The sequence below is a fragment of the Gopherus evgoodei genome, chromosome 8, assembly GCF_007399415.2.
Source record: "Gopherus evgoodei ecotype Sinaloan lineage chromosome 8, rGopEvg1_v1.p, whole genome shotgun sequence".
Taxonomy (NCBI): Eukaryota; Metazoa; Chordata; order Testudines; family Testudinidae; genus Gopherus; species Gopherus evgoodei.
The window spans coordinates 87,200,281-87,225,089 of NC_044329.1; the positions used below are offsets into that span (position 1 = coordinate 87,200,281).

General features: G+C 40.9%; 1 protein-coding gene across 1 annotated transcript; it reads right to left on the minus strand.

The window, feature by feature from the left end:
- Nucleotides 1–3,809: 3,809 nt before the first annotated feature.
- IFI44L (interferon induced protein 44 like) lies at nucleotides 3,810–22,928 on the minus strand. The gene is made up of 8 exons (XM_030573445.1): nucleotides 22,838–22,928; nucleotides 16,143–16,648; nucleotides 16,009–16,060; nucleotides 9,776–9,971; nucleotides 9,383–9,535; nucleotides 7,370–7,541; nucleotides 6,174–6,274; nucleotides 3,810–4,338 (listed from the first exon to the last, which is right to left on the minus strand). Exons 2-8 carry the CDS (start codon nucleotides 16,636–16,638, stop codon nucleotides 4,150–4,152), a joined length of 1,359 nt encoding a protein of 452 aa, XP_030429305.1. The 5' UTR covers nucleotides 16,639–16,648; nucleotides 22,838–22,928; the 3' UTR covers nucleotides 3,810–4,149.
- Nucleotides 22,929–24,809: the final 1,881 nt, after the last annotated feature.

Below are 24,809 nucleotides of genomic sequence, written 5' to 3' on the forward strand. Positions count from 1 at the left end.
GGATTACAACATTTATCATTATCAGCTTAAACCTATTTTTTTACCTATTTTAATTTCACTAGTTTACCAATGCACATTCTCCTCATTGACTCACCAAGACACAGTGAATGTCAATTTTTAATGCTGTTTCAACCAGACAGCAACCAAGCACAAATGGCCCCTCCTATACACAGAGTATGCAAAAAGCCATTCAAACCTTACAGCAGTTCCTAATAGAAACCATTCATTAAACTTTAAGAGTTAAATTTGATCTTGTGTTAAAATGTTTGTCTGACAAAGCCTTTGGAATTTTTTAGCCTTATTCTGTCTCCCCTGACTATGCTATCTTGTAATAATCTTTCCTTTAGTTTATGATTGTAAACAATTCCTTACCTAGGCTGGGGGCCAGAATCTTTGCTGATGATTTCAGTGGAATTACATCAATTCACATCAGCTGAGTAGATGATCCTGTATTTTTTAAAAATACACACCCTCTTTCTCTTTCCTCTCCACCTGGGATTATATTAAAATTGTTTTCATTGTGGTTGAATGTCTAACTTCATGGGAGCGACACATTTTTTTTGCAGAATTCATTTTCCACCCTGCCACAATCGGGCCAAAACTCCTTGGATCATTGCCCAGGCATTGAGTGGATTGGGACAAGGGATGCTTTTGAGTTTCTGGGCCTGTCTCTTCCACTTTGAAGACACATTCACAGGAGCGCCACCAGCTTTTTTGGCGCCCTAGGCGGCGGAAAGTCCCGCCCCCAAAATACCACCGACAACCGGCGCGGCCGAAGATTCAGCCCCCTGCACATTTATGATCTTTGGACTCTTCTTCTGAATCAAACATATTTCAAAACATATTGATAGCAAATGCATGAGATACTGACTAGTCCCTCTCCAATCCCTCTCCCCCACTTTTGTACTTTTTTCCCCATGCATCTCCTCACATTTGCAAATACACCTCTAGCCCAATATAACGCTGTCCTTAGGAGCCAAAAAATCTTACCATGTTACAGGTGAAACCGCATTGTATTGAACTTGATTTGATCCCCCCTGAATTTGTGTTATATCGGGTCGCGTTATATCGGGGTAGAGGTGTATGTGCACCTCACCTATCATTATGGCCATAACATGAAATAATAATATGCAATATTTCATTGTGGTTGCACCCTCTTCCCTTTCACGGTGAGGAACAAATTCTACAATTGTAACTGCTATTGCTTTCATGTTTTCTTTGTCCTCCTAGCCTCAACAATTTCCTGTGACGATGAGCTCCACTGTCCAGCTATGTGTTGCGTGGAGAATTTTTTCCTTTTATCAGTTTTGTATTTGATTCCATTTCAGATAATTAAATATCCCCCTCTTTTTGTGTTATGAGACCATGAGAACAGAAGTTCCCAATCTAACTTCTCCATACTATTCATTATGTTCCCTCTTATTTGTCTGCTTTCTGAGGTAAACAATCCCACTCTTTTCAATCTCTTTTCCTAGGAGAGTTTTTCTTCTCATAGAATCATAGACTATTAGGGTTAGAAGGGACCTCAGGAGGTCATCTAGTCCAACCCCCTGCTCCAAGCAGGACCATCCCCAGATTTTTACCCCAGTTCCCTTAATGGCCCCCTCAGGGATTGAACTCACAACCCTGGGTTTAGTAGGCCAATGCTCAAACCCCTGAGCTATCCCTCTAATTTATAACTCCCCCCTATCTTCTCTAATTCAGCAATGTCTATTCTGAGATGAGGTGACAAGATTCCAGATGAGATCACAGCACTGCTTGATATAATGGCATTATAATATTCCCTGTATTATTCATCGTCTCTTCCTTTCAAATCTTAACATTGTGTTTGATTTTTGACTGCAGCTGCACACTGAGCAGAAGTCTTCATTGCACTGTCTACATTAGCAGTTATATAACCCAGAGTTTGGTGTGTGTTACACATCCCCCTCTGTGCTACAAAGGATGTGAGTTTGTCATAGCTTCCAGATATAAATTTAATCCTGTAGTTCATGCTATAGAGGCTGACATTTTTAGCTTTGGAAGTCCCTCATCACAACCAACATGGCTGTCATCACACTGTAATCTAGAACAGGTACAACACTATAGGCAATTCACTCTAAGACCCTGAAGATAGTGAAAAAAAAGGCTTGATAAAAAATTCTTTTACCTAACTGCCATGAATCAAGTGGTGTTTTGCATGCAGCAGATCAGCTGGGATTCACTCACAATCAGCCCTTGAGAAGAGTTACAAAATGATAATCTCCAGGCTAAATCTTACCAAAGCACTCTAGGAATTGCTCCAGCTTCTTCCCTTCTCTCTCAGTGTTTGTGTAGAGTTAACACTGCTGAAATTATTAAACAACAGCTTCTCTCCTCAACATCAGCACAAGCTAGAAAATGACAAAAGAGCCCCAACTGCAGAAATATTAGATGATCCTTTTAAATGATGCATGAAAAACAGAATACACACATACTGATGCTGATACACTAGTCTGATTCTACAGGGCTGGAAATTGCAATAAAAATTGTTTTATATGGTACACTGAGGAAAGGTGAGAGAAAAGCCCTGAAAATCCTTCATTGCAACTCAACAGCTATTTGGTTTCATTTTTTCCCCCCAAGAGGTTCTGATTTACCTCAAAAGACCTTTGAAGGTCAGTTATATCTTGTTTTTCCATTTTGTTAAGTATCTCAGTTTGATACTTATGGGATAATATACACTTTTAGTGTGTTTTTACTATTGTCATCCTGAAGACAAGGTTGGACTGTGGTAGCTATATATGTTTATAAAATATGCTTTAACAGGATGAATACATTCCAACAGCAAAATATCAGGCGACATAAAGAGACCCTCCCATACTCCCATCCCATCACCTGCTGTTGTCTTATGATGGAGAGAGCTGGTGGCTTGCTACTTGCCTCTGTTTTCTAGGCAGAGGGGCAGCTGGATAGTAGGCTTGTTCATATCGGACTTGGATCAATGGGTAATAAAACTCCTCCCCAAATAGTTGTGTGCTCACAGAAAAGAAAATAGAGAATTAAATCATGGGTCAGGCAAGAGGGTTAAATAAAATCCTGCATCCTAGTCTTTTCTAAAGCATCTTTATGTAGCACTATTTTCTAGAAATCCATATTTTGTAACTGTCAGCCACTAGAGGGCGAACTGGAACAAGTCAAGGGAGGTGGTGGAATCTCCATTCTTAGAATTTTTTAAGATTCAGATTGACAAAGCCCTGGCTGGGCTAATTTAGTTGGGGTTGGTCCTGTTTTGAGCAGGGGGTTGGACTAGATGACCGCCTGAGGTCTCTTTCAACTCTAATTTTCTATGATTTAACAAAAAGAAAATAAATCCTTGTCCAATAACATGCATTGCTCGATTTTAATTATGGTTTATTGTATAGGAAGTAGCCCTTCCTCACAACTATACCTGCAAGGAACTATATACCAGCCATGCCAACGCTTTCTGGAACAGTCAGAACCTTGACTACTCTTTGTATTGCTACCATTGCATTTGATATTACATCTCATCAAGAATCTAATCCAAACTCTGTTCTCAAGTACTCAAGTGCAAATCTGAAGTACTTGCTAATGTCAACAGAGATGCAGCAGTGTTTAACCAGTGTAAGCGAGAAGAAAAGTAGGTCCCTTGTGTTTCTGCCTCACCTCTTCTCATGGACTTTAAGGCCAAAAGAGACTATCATGATCATCTAGGCTGACCTCCTGCATATCACAAGCCACAGAACCTCACCCATCCACTCCTGCAATAGGCCCACAACCTCTTGCTGAGTTACTGAAGTTCCAAACCTGGATGAAGAAAGTGATTGAAAAAGTGATTATGGTAATTTATTTTTCCAATTAATCTAACAAAAGTTTTACAACCTACTGTTACAATTTCTTTTTAAATGGAGAAGAGTAAGAATGTGGAATGTTTAATAAAGGGATCCCACCTGGAAAGCTGGAGAATCTATTCTTCCTTTGATACATGCAAAAATATCATTAATCTTACGCAGGCAGTAACAAGATATAGAACCGTTGAGCCAAATTCACCATGGGCATAAGCAAGTGCAACTCCACTGAAATCAATGGAGTTGCATCTGCTTACAGTAGCAATAAATTTGACCTATGGAGACAGCATATAAAATATTCAGCATCACAGTAAACATCAGGTTAGGGCTCTTTTTTTGGCTTCTCAAAAGGGAAATTGTCAAGGTAGCTTTCTGCTATACGTATAAGCTGCCTCACGGCGGAAAGTAACAGGATGTCAACATCGCACGAAAGATCCAACTCGGAGCAGTAGTTTTTAACAGGTACAATCTGAGCAAGAGGGATTCCAAGTTTCTCCGCAGTTATCCGCATCTGTAGAAAAGGTACAAAATGGATTATCCTAAAGAGCTCCCTGACTATTTTTCAATCTTTCTGTTCCTTGAGAAAGCTAAGCAAAACCTTTGAGTATTTTCACAGATATTGTTTGGTGAGATTAAAAGTGGAAGATATTTTAGTTCTTCAAACTTGTTTATACTGAAGATGTAACTACTTTCACATATATTTTGAAATCATACCCATCCTGCAACTGAAATGGCAACTACATTTTGATGCAGTGACAGTTCAGGGCCATGTTCACTATATTTTATTCTTCTTTAGCAAATTCACTGCTAGAAACTGACTGCGTAAACTACCCTGGAGGCCAAAACCTTCTATTTAATCTCAGAGGTGATACCCAGGACACAGGACTATTTTTCCTCCATTATGATCTAGCGAGAACACTACTAGGGATTCATCTCTGGTACAATTCCACTTAAGTCCATATTTGGCCTTTCTAGATACATTCTCTGGGCCAATCCAGCTCCTTTGTACTGGATTTTGGTCATAACTAGATAGTTAAGATTCTGATGAGAATAGCTCTTCGCTGGTATAAAACTGATTCAAGTCAGCCTCTTTAGAACCACGCTTCTGCACACATCCTGACCCAGCGTCGTGTGAGATGTAGAAGTATGGGGAGTATGTCAGAGGCAGGGAGGGACCAAGGCAGAGTTCTGCTTTGCTATGCTAAGCCTCTAAACCATGGTTCAGATACAAGACAGAATGTAGCCCGGGGTCAGGACTCTACCCTAGGAACTGATCCAGTCCCTTTGTATCATTTCTGCTGAACAAAGCAGTCAGAACACAGTCATATCTCCTAAGCTAAATATTCCTCAGGTGAGGGAGACTTCATATGGCATAAAGTCGGCTATTCCTCTTGGCTAGGAGACGGCCACTTGGGCCACATGTCTCAAAGGTATTTAGGCACCTAACTCCCATTGAAATCAATGGAAGTTAGGTGCCTAAATACCTCTGAGAATTGCTGATGGCTAAATCAGCCCCAGGCCAGCCTCAGTATTTGAACCACAAACCACCACCAGCCTCTGATTCTCCACAACTTTCCACCTTGTCTTAGCATTTATGGCTGTGCAAAGTGAGTGCAGAGTAAGTGTAAAAATCGACCAAAGCAAAATGGCAGCATTTTACAAGCACTCTGCACGGGGTAAAAATCTATATGAGATGGAAGCTAAGAGGGAATCAAACCTTTATGGATTCTCTCCTGAGTCAGACTCTGTCAGCATGGGACAGGGGCAAGGAATCCAAGAAGAGACTTCTATGTGCTGGTGCGTGAGCCGTGTCATGACTTAGAACAGCCCAGCGGCTGTACAAAATTAATCCAGCAGTGTTTGCTCCCCGAAAGACAATCTGCTTAAAAAAATCAGCAGAACAGAGTTCCCTCCCACTTCCTTCCTCCCCTGAAGTGCTCTTTTTTTTTCAATTTTACATCTATTCACATAAGGGGAAATTTGCACCTGGCCAGTTTTGCCCAGACTCCAGTTCCTTTATATGGAGTGGAGTTTGGCAAAAGAATCTGGCCCTTAATTTTTAATGAGGTTTCTGGTATCTCCACCTTTTTCTGCTATGCAGTTTCATTCTTCAGAGGTGCAGTTTGCAATTTTAACAAGTCCTAAATCTTTTAGGTAAACCAAAACCTCAGGTATTAAATTTAGTTATATTTTCAGCTTGTGACTACAAGCCCAGAATGAGAATGTGTGTAGGAATCTGAGGGGATGCAAGTATTGCAAACGTACTGTTGAGTATCACAATACCTTGATTTGTTCAGATCAACTGAGTTAATAGATAACACCACAGTCAACAATGCCATACTTCACCTGTTTCTCAACAGCTTTGCTTTTGTACACACACTGGATGTCTTCTTCAAGATCAGGGCAAATTTCATCCACTTTAGTTAGCAAAACATGTTGTGGGATCCCTGTACCAAAAAAAAAAAGAATAGGATTTTAAACCTAATTTCCCATCAGTTCTTCATTGCAACTGCTTCTGCTTATATAAGGTGAAAGCGTTTTTGTTTTGCACAACAGCATTAGAAAGAGATTAATTATTAAACTAATATTAATTGAACAGTAATTGGGCAGCACCCTAATTCTCTTGGTGAGAAGATGCTTTGTAAACAAAATTATTATTATTACACTAGTCTTGTAGACACTTCACTTAATGACTCACTCATCTCATTGGGAAGATTGCCAGGGCTGAGATTCCGTGCAATGAATTCAATGACTCACAAGGAACTCCAAAACATGCCACACCTATCTGAGTTCAATAGCGCAATGGGAGCCTACTTTCTCCCCCATAGGTTATGTCTCTGTCTATTGGCTCTATGGAAATTACTCATATCACATGGAGAGAAAATCAGATATTGTGTCCAAACATAACCACAGGAGCTAATGATGTAAACTGGCATTCACAAATATAAGACTCCTATTCTTGAGTTCTTTTTTCACTTTTTGTTGCTTCCTGTCTTCACTGCAGCTGCAAATGAATCAATCTTACCTTTACTCTCTTTTTAAAAAGTTTTAATGCCTTGGATTATATGTATTTTAAAGTAATTAATGAAATCAAAGTGATTTTTTCCTAGAGAGATGTATTTCTAGAAGCCTAGTGCACAACTCTGTTTCTCCAGGGACCTGTGTCAACAGGAGGGCTCTGCTATACTGAGGAGCAGAAACTCAATAGGGCACACTGTAAAACCAAAGAGTAGAAAACAAAGGAGGTGATCAGGAATTCCTCTATTCTCCCACCAACATCAGAGCCCATTGCAGTGTCCATACTTCCATCAATCTGGGGCCCTGTCCCTCCAGAGTGCATTAATCCAGCTCAGAGAGCCAGCCAGCAGGTAAACCTCAAAAGCAGTAAGTGGCAATTTCTCCTCCCAGACCAAGGATAAGCCTGGCTCTTAGCAGTACTTCAAGCCCCTAATGACTCAAGCTGCTCAGGCTTGAAAGTCAGATCACCTCCTGGGCATGCCCACTTCATTCAGTTCTACGATATTAGGAGACATAAAACATACCAAACTGGTTCACTTTTCTTCGAAGCTGTTTCAGCTTGTCTTCCAGTTTCTCAGGGAGAATCTCAATTTTGCACCCATCAATAATAAATGCGACACAATGAATCTGATCCTTCAAAGAAGGGGTCTGGACATAGCCTGGAGAATCTGGACGAAGGGTGGCAGCTGGATTAAACTGCAAAGAAATTTTTTTATAATAATCAGTAGCATTTCCAAAGAACTGGAGATTCAAAGGGCTGTACAAACACAAACTCAAAATACCCCTCTGGAGCAGGAAGACAAGTATTCTTATCTCATTTTACAGAGAGGAATACTGATATGCAGAGAGGTGAAATGATTTACGCACACTCATAAAGGGAGTGGTCAAGTTAGGATTGAAATTCCAGATTTCCTCATTCCCAGTCTCATACCCATTCTTCCAGATGGAGTGCAAGATTCTGATCTCTGTTACTGAAAACGTGTGGAAATCCAGAGTCGCTCCTTTGAAGTCAACAGAGTTCCTCTAAATTTATATCCCTTGTGGAAAAGCAACAATGAAACCAAAAGGCCTCTCTAGAAAATAAAGAGGATTCACGAGATATTCCGTGTGTGTGTGTGTACACCCATGCATACACACATACACACATGCACACACACACACACCATTGACAATCCCTACTATAGAGTTTTTGAACACACTTTTTATTAAGGTTCCATCTATAAAGCATTAAGAAATTATTAACAGATGTTTTAATAAATGGTTAATTGATTGTTGTCAAGTCCATCAAAAATTTACCCATAACTATAGCTTATAACATCTACTGATGTGCTTATAACCATCTATACACATACTGCTCAGTACTGTAATGTGCTTTTAACATTCTTCCTTTATTAATTCTTTGTAAACCATTTATAGATGGAATTTTAATATAAAGTAGGACCAAATAAATCATGGAAAGATTGGACTTGTGGTTAAGGCATAAAACTGCGACTCAGGAGATCTCACTTCCAATATAACTTTGACCAAGATAATTAATCACTGTTTCTCAGTTTCGTATCTTTAATATTAGGTTAATAACACTTTATACCTCGCTGAGTTGTTCTGAGGATTAAGTTAAGATTTGTGAGGAGCCAAGATACTACAGAGATGAGAGTCATACAACAACCTGAGCCCTCCATCTTTGCTTCTGTAACAAAACTCACCTCAGGTGAATGGCCAATCAAATTCTACATCTCTTGCATATTACAACAGTTAAAATTAGAAATGGTCTATAGTCAGCAGCTCTCTGTTAGGCAAGACAAAAGGCCACATAAGCAGGCACTGTACTAAGCTTGAATATGGTGGAAGCTGCTCTTTACAATGTTTTAAAACAATGTTTTCTAAAAATTAAAAATGTCAACCGTGTTTGTTTTACCAAACTAACCCGTTCTTCATTTTTCATTTTTCACAAAAGAAATAAAAAATTGCTCATTTCCTGAAAACCAGTTTAAAAAAATAGAGAATTATTTCAATAATATAAATGACTACATTTTTGCTAAAAATCTTTCAAAAAATTTCATGAAACACTACAAGAATTTCAAGAGATAACAGAAATTTGGGCTGGGGGCGTTCAAGTCCATTTTTCTATTTAAAACCTTTTTGTTCAAAATATTTCAACCACCTCCAATCTTTATATACCTTGAGCCTGATTCTCCCTTGGCCTGTACCTGAACAAAGTAGGTGCTAAACGCTACCTGGGCAGAAGGGTGGATAGTGATTTACATCAACTTCACATGACTGTAAAAGGCTACACAAAGTGCAGGACAGTGGAGAATCGGGCCCAAATACAAATTTCTCATAGTTTATTCCTTTTCAAATACACCTTACTTATGATCACCATTCATACGGTTTTACTGTATAGTATCACATTTCCAAGAATGTACTGAGCACTGTAGATATTTTGTTCCACAGTAATTAAATTTAGGATATAATATTTGTACATGTAAAAAAACATTAAAGGATATCAGTTGAACTGCATAGAATTGTAGAAATCCTACCTGGTACCTATCAGGAATGTGGCCTTTTATTATGTTGGACACTTCTTCAATTTCCAGACCTGTTCCTGATTTTTCTTCTATTCCCATTGTGTCACAGAAGATAATAGGCAGAGGCTTGCCATCTCTTCCATCTTTGACTGGGTAAGCCCTGTACTATTGGGGCAAAAAAAAATAACATATAGAAATACATATTTAAAAAATCCATATTTGGCACCAGATTATCTCTCATCCATTTGAGTAATACCTTTCTTCTCACAAGTACATGCATGGAATTCAGTGGGGGTAATCATGGACTATCTTTGGGTTTTCCATTTAGTGGGGAAACAATGTTGATTTTTAACTAAGAGACTGTGCTTTAGCTTGGATGTTTATTAATTAGAGGCAAATATTTACCTGTGTTGTCACGCTAGTATTATCAGATCCTGCTATGGCTTGGCTTGTCACATAACCTCGGAAAACAGAATTCACAGAGTTGAAAAAACTGGACTTCCCAGCTCCAACTGGACCGAGAACCAAAATCCGAATCTGTGGCACTGAATTTAAATAAGGTTTGTAAGATCTGATTTCCTCCATTATTTTAGCTCTTTCCCTGTTAAGACAAAAAGATTTGCATAATTTCAAATACCCATGAGATCACAGCACATGTTTTGCACTGCATTTAGGCACAGTGAATTCAGGAAACTGAAATATTCCTGTCGGAGAAAAACTCAGTTCTCACTCTTTGGTTGGGTGCAGCAAAGTCAGATACTTTATTTATTCTCAAGCAATTGCATAGAGAGAGGGAGTGCGCTAGGTCACAGGGTTTCCCCCTCCTAGGCAGGTCTCTCCACAGATAAACAATTACAGCAAGCATTTATACTTTTTGTTACATATAATAATAAGCAACAGCTGCATTTTGTTTATACATAGGCCATCTTGATATCTTATTTTTCTCACTTCTATTTAGATGCTAGTCTGCATTCCACCTTATCGACACAAGGTCGCAACAACTTCTCACACAGTTCTTTCCCATTCGCCTCACACAATCTTCGCTTCTACAAATCTCGCGATATTACGGTTATAACTAGCCTGACTCTTGCTAACAGAGACTGTCATGCATTAAGATCCCCTACAAATCTCTGTCAGTTCTTTCTCTACTTCCACATTCCCCATCCCCCCATATACTCCATCTTTAACTATCATCAAACACACAGTCTCCTCAGAGCCAGCCAGAGTGACCACAGTTGATCGCGTCACACAAGGCATCGTGTTGTTAAGTTCCTAGATCTGGCTCAATCCTGCGAATCCACAAATCTCAGGCGTGGCCCCACTGCCGCACCAGGTACAGTCAAAACATGAACCCCCCAGGTGTCAATAGAGAGTTTGAGAGCATCCTGGTAACATGGCCAAAGAGCACCCAGTGGTGCTTTTGAATATAAAAAGCAACTGAAGAACAGTCAGATCGCTCTGACAGAATGACCTTCACACAACGTCAAACAACTTTGACATGGTTTGGACACGGAATGGATCTTTAACCATGATAATCTCTAATTTTGGGTGTCCAATTTTAAACATCCTATGGCCTGATTTTCAGAAAGTGCTGAGTACCCAGAGTTCCTATTGAAGCCAATGGGAGATTCACGTGCTCAGCACCTATGCAAATCTGGCCTACAATGTCTCCACCTGGGTACCCCATATCAGTCGTCAACTTTGAAAATTTTGAAAATGTATTCAACCAATGCTGCTTAAAACAGTTGCTTTAACATGTCACCGGAGAATTAAATCTCTGTTGCAATGCGCTGACTGTCACTAGTAATGCAGCAAAGTTACATCCATTCATTCAAACAGGCTTAGAAGTAGACTAAAAACTATTAAGAGGGTAGGACAAATCTGTTTTCACAACATATGTATACAGAGCATACAAGTTGTCGTGCATTACACATGTATTCAGGTAACCATGTTCAGGTACCGTAAACCACCAAATGCAGCTTAGATCTTGTAAGCTGTGCACTGTGAAAACATAGCAAATAAGCAAAATCAGGCAGAACTGACACATTTGAACCAACGTCTAGTACAGAAATGGGCAAACTACGGCCCACGGGCCACATCCGGCCTGCGGGACCATGGGGAGCTGGAGGGGCAGGAGTCCTGGGATGGGGGGGGGGGAAGATAGGCGGTGGGGGCTGGGCCACAAATCCCTCCCCTAACTGGCCCTCCATACAATTTACGAAACCCAATGCGGCCTTCAGGTCAAAAGGTTTGCCCGTCCCTGGTCTAGTACGTGTTCACTGGAGCGTGACTGTTGTCCAAGTGTGCATCTGTCAACATAGCAAAAGAGTTTCTGAATAGGATTAGGTGAAAAGAAATTCTCTACACTCATGGTGATAACATCAGGCACAGTAACTTCATGTTCCTGATTTTTGAAGTGAGGACAGTGGCATGCTTTATAGAAATGTCTTTTTACACTGTTGACATATGACATCTTTGACAAAAGATCCTCTACAGCTAACTTTGTAGAAGCATCCATGCTTAGCGGAAGCACATTTTTTCATGGAAGATGCTTTAACTACCCAGATATCTGTTGGAAAAGTAGGACAGCAAAGCACAAAATGTCTAACAAGTTCTCTGAATGTGTTGGAGACCATGTGTTGTTTCAGACGGTGAAGGAAGTAAGCAGGAAGCAACCATTTTAGATTTGATTCAGAATAATAGGAAGGAACTGGTTGCAAATCTGAGGTAGAAGGCAATTTGGATGAAAGTGATCATGAAATGATAATTTCATGACTCTAAGGAAAGGAAGAAGTGAGAACAGTAGACTAAGGACAATGGACCTCAGACTCAGAGAACTGGTAAGTAAGGTCCCATGGGAAGAAAATGTAAGGAAAAAGGATGCTCAGTAGAGGTGGCAATTTCTCAGAGAGACAATATTAAATGCACAGCACCAAACTATCCAGATGTGAAGGAAAGACAGCAAGAATAGTAAGAGGCCAATAGGCCTGAAAAATCAAAAAAGAATCATACAATAAGTGGAAATGTGAACATATTGCTAAGGATGAGAACAGAAGAGTAGTATAAGCAGGTAGGACAAAATCAGAAAGGCCAAGGCACCAAATGAGTTACATCTAACATGGAACATAAAAGCAGGGTGGATTTTAAAATAAAGATTTTAAAATATTATTTAAATTATAATAGATTTTTTTTTATAAACAAACCTGTTAAAAATAAAATCTGAATTTAATACAAAATATGTTAAGGCCAAAATTTATTATAATCTCTTGAAATATTTAAATGAAAGAATTAGTATGCTGGATCCATGAGCTATCAAAAACTTTGAGTTAAAAGCTGCTTTTCTATATAAAGAAAGTATCAGGGGAAAAACATTTAACTTTTGAGGTCAAACTTTATAAATATGGCACAAAAGTAGCAATTAAGCAATATTTCACTCACTATTTTCTAACATACTAAAAATGCACCATTAATGAGAATCCGAAAATATAAAGTTATATAGTTGTCTAAATAAATGCATATAATTATAGTGTACCTTCCTAGGCAGCAAACAAAAAAAAAAGAACCAAATCTAGTGTGATGGTTCTATTTCTTGGAAAACAACATGTTTTAATGGTTATATCAGCCAATGAGAATGCACCTTTCTTTAGAAATACAAATGAATACACACTCTTCTGGACTAAGACTCTAGAAGCGTCAGAGAGAACTTGGGGCATAGGACTGACCAAGATGGAATACTTTGTAACTCTCTATGTTAACCAAGGACTGTCTATGCTGTGTTTCAAACATCTAATAAACCTTTCTGATTTTTACAGCGCTGTCTGAGATTCACTCCAGATTAAAACGACGAGGAGTCCTTGCGGCACCTTTGAGACTAAGAAATTTATTTGGGCATAAGCTTTTGTGGGCTAGAATCCACTTCATCAGACGCATGGAGTGGAAAATACAGTAACAGGTACATTTATACATAGTACTTGAAAAGATGGGAGGTGCCTTACTAGGTGGAGTGGTCAGTCTAATGAGACTAAATATACCTGCTACTGTATTTTCCAATCCATGTATCTGAAGAAGTGGGTTCTAGTCCATGAAAGCTTATGCTCAAATAAATTTGTTAGTCTCTAAGGTGCCACAAGGACTCCTCATTGCTTTTGCTGATACAGACTAACACAGCTACCACTCTGAAACCTGACTCCAGATCAGGAGTAGGCAACCTATGGCATGCATGCAGCAGGCGGCACACAAGCTGATTTTCAGTGGCACTCACACTGCTTGAGTCCTGGCCATTGGTCCGGGGGGCTTTGCATTTTAATTTAATTTTAAATTAAGCTTCTTAAATATTTTAAAAACCTTATTTACTTTATGTACAACCATAGTTTAGTTATATATTATAGACTTAGAGAAAGAGACCTTCTAAAAACGTTAAAATGTATTACTGGCACGCAAAACCTTAAATTAAAGTGAATAAACGAAGACTCGGCACAGCACTTCTGAAAGGCTGCCGACCCCTGCTCCAAGTTAAGGAAATTAGGGGTGCATTGCTCCCTTTGGGTTTGCAAGCCTTCCCCAGGTATCCAATTCAAATGGACTCACTAAGGGGAGCTCACAGAGTTAAGCAGGGGAGCTGAAGGTTCACAGGTTCGGTCTCAGGAGTCAGAGAATCGATGGGGCTTACCCCAGTGAGAGAATGTAACCCAAAGGGGGATAACACACTAAAGGGGTCTTCTCAGAGACTCTTCCAGAGCTGTGCGAGAGCACCAGACCTGTGGATTCTGTGACAAAGATTATTCTTAAAGAGCAGTTATTAAGGCTTTGCCATCATATTGAGTGGATATATCCAGTGGAGTTCCACAAGGATTGGTCCTGGGTATGGAAGTATTCCATATTTTCAGTTATGACTTGAATAATGAAGTGGAGAATATGTTTATAAAATAAGTAAATGACACTAAGCCTAAGGGATTATAAACACTTGCGATGACAAGGCTGGAATTCAAAATGAGGTTAACAAATTGGAAAATTGGTCTGAAATCAACAAAATGTAATTCAATAAAGACAAGGTGTAGCGAGACGGTTTGGCTCCCCACCGCCCCGGAGAGGGACAAGCCTGGACACCAAAGTGGGCAGAGCCAGCAAACCCTGAGCCCACCCCTCAGCGGTCAAGGCGCAGGACAGGAAGTATAAAAGCCCAGAGCTCACTTGAAGCTCAGCCACGAGAGAGACCAGACACCTGTGATGTAGCTCCCAGTGGGGAGACCACGGCGATCAGTGGCCGAACTGAGGACTGGACAGATCAGCCACCACCTGATGCTAGCCTGAGCCCAGAGATGCTACCAAGCCTACCACTAGCCCATTACCCTGAGGAACTGCCAGGCCTACCATTTGCCAGTTACCCCGAAGAGCTGCCAAACCAACCACTAGCCAGCTACCCTGAGGAACCCATGCTGTGTGACCCCATGGAGGATGTTGTCCAGACCCAGGAACCTCTAGAGGGGGAGGAAGGAAGTAGCCCGGGGACAGCCAACCCAAGTCTGGCTGCAACACTGCCAGAGCCAATGTCAGTGTGTTGTGGTAAGAATCCCCACTGACGCAGCAGCGGGTCTTCTGCCGCTGCTATGGCCCCGGGCTGGGACGCAGAGGAGTGGATGGGCCTGCATCCCCCCTGCCACCCACCTCGCGGGTGTCAGTCTCCCTCTCTCCTAGGCCGCTCTGAGCCAGGATCCTGGAGTTTGCTGTTCAACCTGTTTGTTCAGCCCCTGTCTGAGGGCCTGAGCTACTGACTGTTTGTTGGCCCGCCCTGACCCAGGGCCTGGGCCTGCAAATATCGAACTGTTTGTTCAGCCCCTGCCTGAGGACCTGAGCTGCTGACACTTTGCCGCACAGCCAAGCTAATTCCCCAACACATCTGACCAAAGCAGGGCAGCGTTCTGGCTCCCCGCTACTCCGGAGTGGGACGAGCCCCGGCCAAACTGCCCTACTGAAGGTCATAGTACTAAAATTAGGAAGGAAAAATCAAATGTGCAGCTGGAATAGGCTTCTCAGGGAGGTTATAGAATCCTCATCACTGGAGGTTTCTAAGCACAGGTTAGATAAACACCTGTCAGGGATGATCTCAGTATATTTAGTCCTGCCTCAGTGCAGGGAACTAGATTAGGTGACTTCTTGAGATCCCCTCCAGCCCAATATTTCTATAATTCTATGCTGAGATGCACAGGGTTTTCTAAATGTATCAAATACTTTTATGTTTGCCACACTGTACCTATGCCACTCTGGGAACTGCCCAGATAAGTGACTAGCTGCTTAATCATGGTCTGTAATCCTCTGGAATGTCACTAAATTTTTGCCATGGCAGACTCAGTGTGGCTAAGAATAAGCATAGCTCTTCATGAAGCTTATTTTGGTTCAGACATTAAATAACTCATTTATGTTTGACCTGTTCTGAAATCATCATTTTGTACTTATCCTCAGACTGTGAGGTGCTCAGACACCATGGTCATAGGTGCCATATTAGTACCTAAGATACACAGATAAGCATCAAACACCACATGCCTGTCTATTCTAGCACCATCTACCTAAAGTAATTCGCATCATCAGAGTATTTGGTGGCCACAGATCATTACAGTGATATATTACAACAGGTAACTTACTCAATTGTCCATGTAATCTTCCTCCATGGAGACTCCAGGAAACTGCTAATATCTAGAGGAAAGGAACATATAACATTAAGAGTAGGAAGCTATAATTTCCTCACTAAACATTTTCTCTTTTGATATCAACTTACCTTCAACTCGATACACCTCACATTCTGTAAGGCCTAGATCATTTCCATGCAGGTCAGCAACGTTGTATGTGTAGTTGTTGTTAGAACTTGTTGCTGCTGCGGCGGCATTTTGGTTCAACAACTGCAGTGCCCCACCACCAAAATTAGGGCCAAGGGAACTATAGTCATATATAGCACCTGACGCAGTTTTAACAGGAATTTTTAGTGGGCTGAGCACACCCTCTTTGCCTTTTAATCTAAAGAGAAAAGCCTTCTCGTCACTTATGTACCCTCCAGATGAAACATAGCTCTGACGCGTAAAGCCTCCAAAAATATAACCACTTCCATTATATGCTACTGCTAGAGTTGGCCCTTGTGCATCACACTTGGCATGAAATACAGAAGCATTGTAACCATGGACGCTTGCTTTATAGAGAAGACTGAAGCTTCTGCTCCCCAACAGATGTTGCAGTTGCTTTACTTCATCTTGTGTTAATCTAGATTTGACACCAGCCATTCTTCTTAATCTAAAAAGACAGAAAAGATGTTACAAATGCAAGTATAACAGTAAGAAAAATGTATTATTATTTTTAACTCATCTCACCAAAGATGGAAGACAATAATGAGGGCCCTGTGTTTCCCATGGAATAAAGTGGCATGTTAGCAAATCATTATCATCATCATCATTATTCTAGTTTTATTCCATGAGTATCTAGACATTCCAACTGAGGACATGTGTGTTGTGCCTAACATTGCATTAGGCACTATCTAAACACATAGTTAGAGACAGTCCCTAACCCCAAAAGCCTACTGTCAAAATAAACAAGACAGACAAATAGTGAGAGAAAGTTGTTTTTATCCCCATTAACAGATGTGGGAAATGATGCAGGGAGGGCCAACTAGTATAACTCAGCATAGCTTCATGGACTTCACAGCAAAATACTTTTTCTGCCTGAATGGAGACAAAATATTCTTAAAACGTATGGCCCAATTTTGTTGCCTTTACTCAGGCAAAACTGCTATTGACTTCAATGCAAATCAGGACCATTTTATCTAAATGGTGAAACCTTTCCTACTGTGACCTGATTGTAATCTTACTTAGACTGGATAACTACACAGACTTCAATGATTTATAGTGGTGTAAACGAGAGAAAATACATATTCACTGTCTCAAAAATATAGTTCCCAGTTTACAGAGTGAATCTTTTTCTATTTCCAGTAACAAAAGAATGGCATACTGGCACAGACTGGCACAGCCCATCTAGCCCAGTATCCTGTCTTCTGACAGTAACCAATGCCAGAAGCTTCAGACAAAATGAATAGAACAGGGCAATTTTGAGTGATCCACTCCCTATTGTCCAGTCCCAGCTTCTGACACTTGGAGCTTTAGGGACACCCAGAGCATAAGTTTGCATCCCTGATCATCTTCGATAATAATCAATGATGGATCTATCCTCCACGAATTTATTTAATTCTTTTTTGAATCCAGTTATATTTGTGGCCTTCACAAAAAGTTCCACAGGTTGACACCGCATTGTGTGAAGAAGTACTTCTTTTTGTTTGTTTTAAACCTACTGCTTATTAATTTCATTAGGTGACCCCCTAGTTCTTGTGTTATATGAAGGGTAAATAACACTTTCCTAGTCACTTTTTCCATACCATTCATGATTTTATAGAACTCCCTGTTAGTCATCTCTTTTCTAAATAAAACAATATGAAAGTTTTTCCACACCCCTAATCATTTTTGTTGTCCTTCTCTGCATCTTTTCCAATACCATTATATCTTTTTATAGATGGGATGACCAGAATTGCACATAGTATTCAAAATGATTAAAGGTCTAGGAAACGTGACCTATGAGGGAAGATTGAAAAAATTGGATTCCTTTAGTTTGGAGAAGAGAAAATTGAGAAGGGACATGATAACAGTTTTCAAGTACATAAAAGGTTGTTACAAGGAGGAGGGAGAAAAATTGTTCTTCTTAACATCTGAGGATAGGACAAGAAGCAATGGGCTTAAATTGAAGCAAGGGTGGTTTAGGTTGGACAGGAGGAAAAATATCCTGTCAGAGTGGTTAAGCACCATAATAAATTGCCTAGGGAGGTTTTGGAATCTCCATCATTGGGGATTTTTAAGATCCGGTTGGACAAACACCTGTCAGGGATGGTCTAGATAACTTAGTCCTGCCTTGAGTGCACAGGTCTGGACTAGATGACCTCACGAGATCCCTTCCAATTCTATGATTCTATGTGGGTGTATCATGTATTTTTATAATGGCACTATAATATTTTCTGTTTTATTATCTATCCCTTTCCTAATGGTTCCTAACATTGTTAGCTTTTTTGAATGCTGCTGCACATTGAGTAGATGTTTTCAGAGAACTATCCACAAGAACTCCAATTTTTCTTTCTTCAGTGGTACAAGCTAATTTAGACCATCATTTTGTATGCATAGTTGGGATTATTTTTTCCCAATATGCATTACTCTGTACTTATCAACATTGAATTTCATCTGCTATTTTGTTGCCCAGTCACCCAGTTTTCCCTTTGTAATATTTTGCAGTCAGCTTTGGACTTAACTGTCTTGAGTAATTTTGTATCATCTGCAAATTTTGCCACCTCAGTGTTTATCCCTTTTTCCAGATCATTTATGAATATGTTGAATAGTACTAATCCCAGTACAGACCCCTGGGGGGATGCCACTATTTACCTCTCTCCATTCTGAAAACTGACTATTTATTCCTACTCTTTGTTTCCTATTTTTTAACTAGTTACCAATCTGTGAGAGGACCTCCCCTCTTATCCCAGGACTGCTTAGTTTACTTAAGAGCCTTTGTCCAAATGCTTGTTGACACCCTTAAATAATTCTAATATAATGGTCTTTACAAAAGCCACGTTGACTCTTCACCAATATATAATGTTTATCTATGTGTCCGATAATTCTGTTGTTTAGTATAGTTTCAACCAATTTGCCTGTTAATGAAATTGTTTGAAATGGGCCACTCTCATTACCACTACAAAAATGATTTTTCCTCCCTTCGTATCCTACTGTTAATTGAATTGTCTAGTTAGACTGACCTCCCTCTTGGTAAGGCAACTCCCATCTTTTCATGTGCTGTGTATTTATACTCGCTACTGTATTTTTCACTCCATGCATCTGATGAAGTGGGTTTTAGCCCATGAAAGCTTATGCCCAAATAAATTTGTTAATCTCTAAGCTTCCACAAGGACTCCTCATTGTTCTTCTTTGTAATGAAGTTAGGCTTCCCAGCCTGTAATTGCCAGGGTTGCCTCTGGAGCCCTTTTTTAAAAATAAACATTAGATTAGCTACCCTCCAGTCACCTGGTACAGCAGCTGATCTAAGAGACGGGTTATATGCCACAGTTAGTAATTCTGCAATTTTATATATGAAACTCTTGGGTCAATATCATCTGGTTGTGGTGACTTATTAACTGTTCAATTTATCAATTTGTTCCAAAGCCTCATCTGCGGCCATACCACCTCCTGAGATAGTCCCTCAGATTTGTCACCCGACAAGAATTGCTCAGGTGTGGAGATTTCCCCAACATACTCTATAAAAGAATTAATTTAGCTTCTCTGCAATGGCCTTGTCTTCCTTGAGTGCTCCTTTAGCACCTTGATTGTCCAATGGCACTGTTTAGCAGGTTTCTGATGTATTAAAAAAATGCTGTTGGTTTTTATGTCTTCACTAGTTGTTCTTCAATTTCTTTCTTGGCCTGTCTTATTGTATTTCTACATTTGACTTGCCAAAGTTTTCCTCCTTTCTATTTTCCTCACTAGAATTTGACTTCCATTTCTAAAGGATGCCTTTTTTCCTCTAACTACCTCTTTTACTCTGCTGTCTAGTCACAGTGGATCTTTGCTGCTTTTCTTTTTAAAAAAAAAAATTGGAGTGTACATTCCGTTTGAGCCTCTATTATGCTGTTTTTAAACAGTATCCATGCAATTTGCAGGCAATTCACCCTTGTGACTGTTCCTTTTAATTTCCATTTAATTAGCTTCCTCATTTTTGTGGTTGCACTTTTTGAAGTTAAAGGTTACTGTGGTGGGACTCTTTAGCATTTTCCCCCTGCAATGATGTTAAATTTAACATTATGGTCACTCTGACTGGTTTAGCTACATTTACCTCTTTGACCAGATCCCATGTTCCACTTAAAACTAAATCCAGAATTGCCTCTCCCCTTGTGGGTTCCCGGACACATTTATGGTGCCTAGAAATTTTACTTCTGCACCCCTTTCTGAGGTGACATACACCCAGTCAATAGGAGAATAGTTGAAAAAAAACATTAATGTGTTTTCTGCCTTTGTTGCCTTTCTCTCATTATTTCACAATCATTGTTACTATCCCAGTCAGATGGCTGGTAGTATATTCATACTGCTACACTCTTCCATCCATCTTCAAGGATGGAATTATTGTGTATAGAGATTCTGTGATACAGTTTGATTCATTTCAGATTTTTACTTTGATGCTATGCTTTCTTTTACACATAGTGGCACTACTCCACCAATGAGCTACTCTTTCATTCCTATGTATTTTGCACCCTGGCCAGTTAATGACCAGTTGAAAGCACAGAGCCAGTCCTGCAAATCCTAACCTGAAAGATACTTGTATGAGCAAAGTCCATGGGGTTTATTGTCTGCATAACCACACAAGATTAGTTTAATAATTCTAGGTTTCAGAGTAACAGCCGAGTTAGTTTGTATCCACAATGAAGTGGGCTGTAGCCCAAGAAAGCTTATGCTCAAATAAATGTGTTAGTCTCTAAGGTGCCTCAAGTACTCCTGTTCTTTTTAACAATTCTGAAGCTTATATGGCAAGTAGAAAGAATTAACAAAAACATCAATGTTATTTGTGCTTTCACCTTGCCACGTTTCATTTCTTCTGTCACTGCATTGTTTGTATGGACGGACAGAGATTAATACACCTCCAACAACTGTTCTTTTTTAAGTTCTCTTAATATTTTTTGGGGGGGAAGGGTTGTTTTTTTTCCCATACTGACTGCTCTGCCAGAAGAAATCTTTGTGTGCAGCCAGACTGGGGGTGGGTGGGAGACAGAGAGTTTGTGTCCTTTTTTGATATATACTCTATTTTATTATTCTTCATTATAGAGATAAAAAAAAGAAATATAAAGCTGTCCTTTACTCTTTGGGTCCTTTATCTGTAAATATGCAGAACTTTCAAGACCACTTACTGCTTAACTTCATATTAACAATTTCTGCATGACACAGTGCACATACTTTGCTCAGAAATGTACAATACATGGTGTCCTGAATAAATGTTCTTCTCTCGTCTCCAACTTGGAGAATTTAAAAGGAACATTCTTCACAAGATTTCCAAAGTATTCCTCTGTCCAAATATATTAGAATGATGTGACAGAAAAGATGAAACTCTACATTCTACTATTGGTAGCGGAGAGCTTCCTAAACACACTATGCTCCTTGCTTATCAAGAAGAACTAGACCTAACACTTCTTGTTTTGGGTACATCAAGAATGACTTCTCTTGCAATGCTAAACCAATTTCTCGGCTCGCTATTTAAATATATTGCCCTGAAGAGGATGATCCAGGATTCAATTATTACCACTAAAATCTTAGGAATATTTAGTTTAGAAAAGACTATTAGAGTTAGAATTACTTGGAAGTTCTCTACCTAGCCTGTAGGTGGAGCTAGAGCAGGGGTTCTCAAACTTGGGGGGTCGCGAGATTATTACACGGGGCGATTACGAGCTGTCAGCCTCCTCTCCAAACCCTGCTTTGCCTCCAGCATTTATAATGGTGTTAAATATATTTTTAAAGTGTTTTTAATGTATAAGGGGGGGTCGCACTCAGAGGCTTGCTGTGTGAAAGGGATCACCAGTACAGAAGTCTGAGAACCCCTGAGCTAGAGTGTTATGGTTAACCCGTTACCCTGAATAAATCAAGAGTTACATTACTGTACCATGCATATAGGTATAACTTGAACTCGATCTTATATATGACCATATACACCCCTTTGCATCCACACTCACGAGCAGATTTTCGCCCTTCTGTGGGTATTAGTTAAAGGGATGGTAGGAGGAGTATTTTAGTACCCACCTTGTGATTATATTACAAGTTCTGGCAATCAGCAGCCACCGCTACTGTCCATCACTGCTGAATGCCAGTTTCCCCAAGTCTCTGTAGCAGAGGCTTTGCTAAGTGTTCAGTGTGAAACCAGGAGATTTCTTTTAAACAGTGCTTTTAGCTAAGAGGAACAAGGGAATCCAGAACATGATGATGATGCTATTTCCACCTCACTGGTAGCTGGCACAACTCTCTCATTCTGGCTCTTCAATCAGGACACTTCCTCCGTGCTCAGCACAGCTAACGAACAAATGGCTTTCTGAAGCATGGCCTGGGACATGCAGGACTCCACTGGCTAAGGTGATCAATATCCGGTTTAACTATCCTCTGGTCTGATCTGAAACACATAACTTAGCATTTTGATAGCAAGAATTGCTCCGAGCTTTAGCTTCAGGGAAGCTTTAGCGAAGGGAAATGAGATCGTCTTCCAGCTCCTGACACAAGCTACAAGTTAGAGCCTAGCATCATAGAAAGATGCTAAGTTTCTCTTCAAAACATATAAATCTTTCGCGCATTTAAAAACCAAACCTTCTCTCAACGCGTCTTAACACTTTAAGCGCTCACAATGTCTACAGACAAAGCTATAGGCTCTTACCGTGCAAGCTCTTCTGTCGGGAAGTCTCAGGGCGGAGAAGAAACGAAACTGAAAGTCAAAGCTTTGTTCTTTACAGCCCTGCCGCCAATACCGAAGCAGCCAATGGCGTTGAATTTCTGCAGTCTCCCGGGAGCGGGCTGCCAGCCCCTATCAAGTTACCAGCACAGAGACAATTCAGCTGAAACATGAAAGAGAGGTGATGGGATCTGGAGCTTCCAGTGAGAACCAGTGCTACTCGCGGTGTAATACCAAGGAAAGGACAGAGTTAGTTTTCGAAATAAAGAGCTATTGCAAAGTATTATTTTAAGTGAAGGTTTTGTGGGTGAAATCCTGGTTCCTTAGGAAGCTTTGCTATCACTGCCAGGATTTCACCCTGCGAGTACTAAATTGGGTACAACGAATCGGAATGGCAGCACTGCTCACTATAGGTGCTGGAAGTAGAGGTGCTGGGGGTGCTGCAGAACCAGGGGCGGCTCCAGGCACCAGCACACCAAGTGCTGCTTGGGGCGGCAAGCCACAGGGGGCGCTCTGCCAGTTGCCGTGAGGGTGGCAGGCAGGTTGCCTTCGGCAGCATGTCTGCGGAAGGTCCGCTGGTCCCACGGCTTCGGTGGACCTCCCACAGGTGTGCCGCCGAATCCGCGGGACCGGGGACCTCCCACAGGCAAGCCACCAAAGGCAGCCTGCCTGCCATGCTTGGGGTGGCAAAATACCTAGATCCACCCCTGTACTGAACCCCCTGGCTTGAAGTAGTTTCCATTATCTTACGGTTTGGTTCAGTGGCTCTCAGCACTCCCACTAAAAAAATCATTATTGTAGTACCTTCGCCGCTCACTTGCCACTAGGCTGACCAGACAGCAAGTGTGAAAATCTGGCCGGGGGTGGGCAGTAATAGGAGCCTATATAAGAAAAAGCTCCAAATATCGGGACTGTCCCTATAAAATCAGGCTCTCTGGTCACCCTACTTGCCACTCTTTTGGTGTCAATGGGCTGGGCAGTAGAAAGTCAGACCCTAGGTCTCTGTAAATGCAATGGAAGGTTTTGGGATTCTTTCCTCAGGTAGATTTTCAATTAAAAACCACGGTTTGGCTCTTTGTGATAAGAGGCAGGATTTTGTCTGAAAGCTTCATTGTCCAGTGGTGCTGTTTTCATGGTATGCATTTGATCTTTGCAGTTGAAAACTAGATGCTTCTCTAACATTGGGGCAGTAAGAGGCAGCATAATTCTGTCCAGGGAAGCCTGGGAGAGTGCCCATTCCATTAAAACCTCACACCCACGCTGAACACCTACTGTTCAGCATCATCTTTTTAAATACTATTTTCTCGGAGGGAAAGATCAGGAAGGCTTGGTTGGGGTCAGGGTTCTCCAGAAGCCAAGCACAGCCATACCCTGCTGACAGGAACTGTGTGAGACAGGGGCCTGCAGGCAGGGGAGACTCTGGCACCCATTTCCCCTGTCAATTTCTCACAATACCAATGCACATCAGGGGAGGGTTTCCCTGACTCTCCCTGTCCCACCCTCTTTTCTCCTCCCACTCGCTCTCTCTCTTGTACACAGAAAGAGGAGAAGAGGGTGGGAAAGGAGCAGAATGAGAGAGGAAGGACTGGAGAAGAGCAGATCCTGAGGGTGGGGTGTGAAATTCAAGGAGGCAAGAGAGGCAGCGAAGGAGGAAATAGGAGAGTGGAGGCTGTTCAGCTGAGCCAGCTAGCCTTTCTGGACACAGGAAAAAGAGAGAGAAGACTGGTTGTGAGAGAGGAGGGGGAGAATAGGTTCAGGCAATTTTTACTTACCCAAGGTTCCTTCCCCTGTGTCAGTCTTGCCCAGGCTGACTGTTGGGACTGACTGGACTACAGTGGAGTCTTGAAGAGGTCCTGCCTCATGGCATAGCTGGACTTCTCACATGTCCCTCATCCTCCACCTTCACCTCCTCCATGTCCTCACTGTTTATGCCAGGGGCCTATGACTCAGGCTCCTT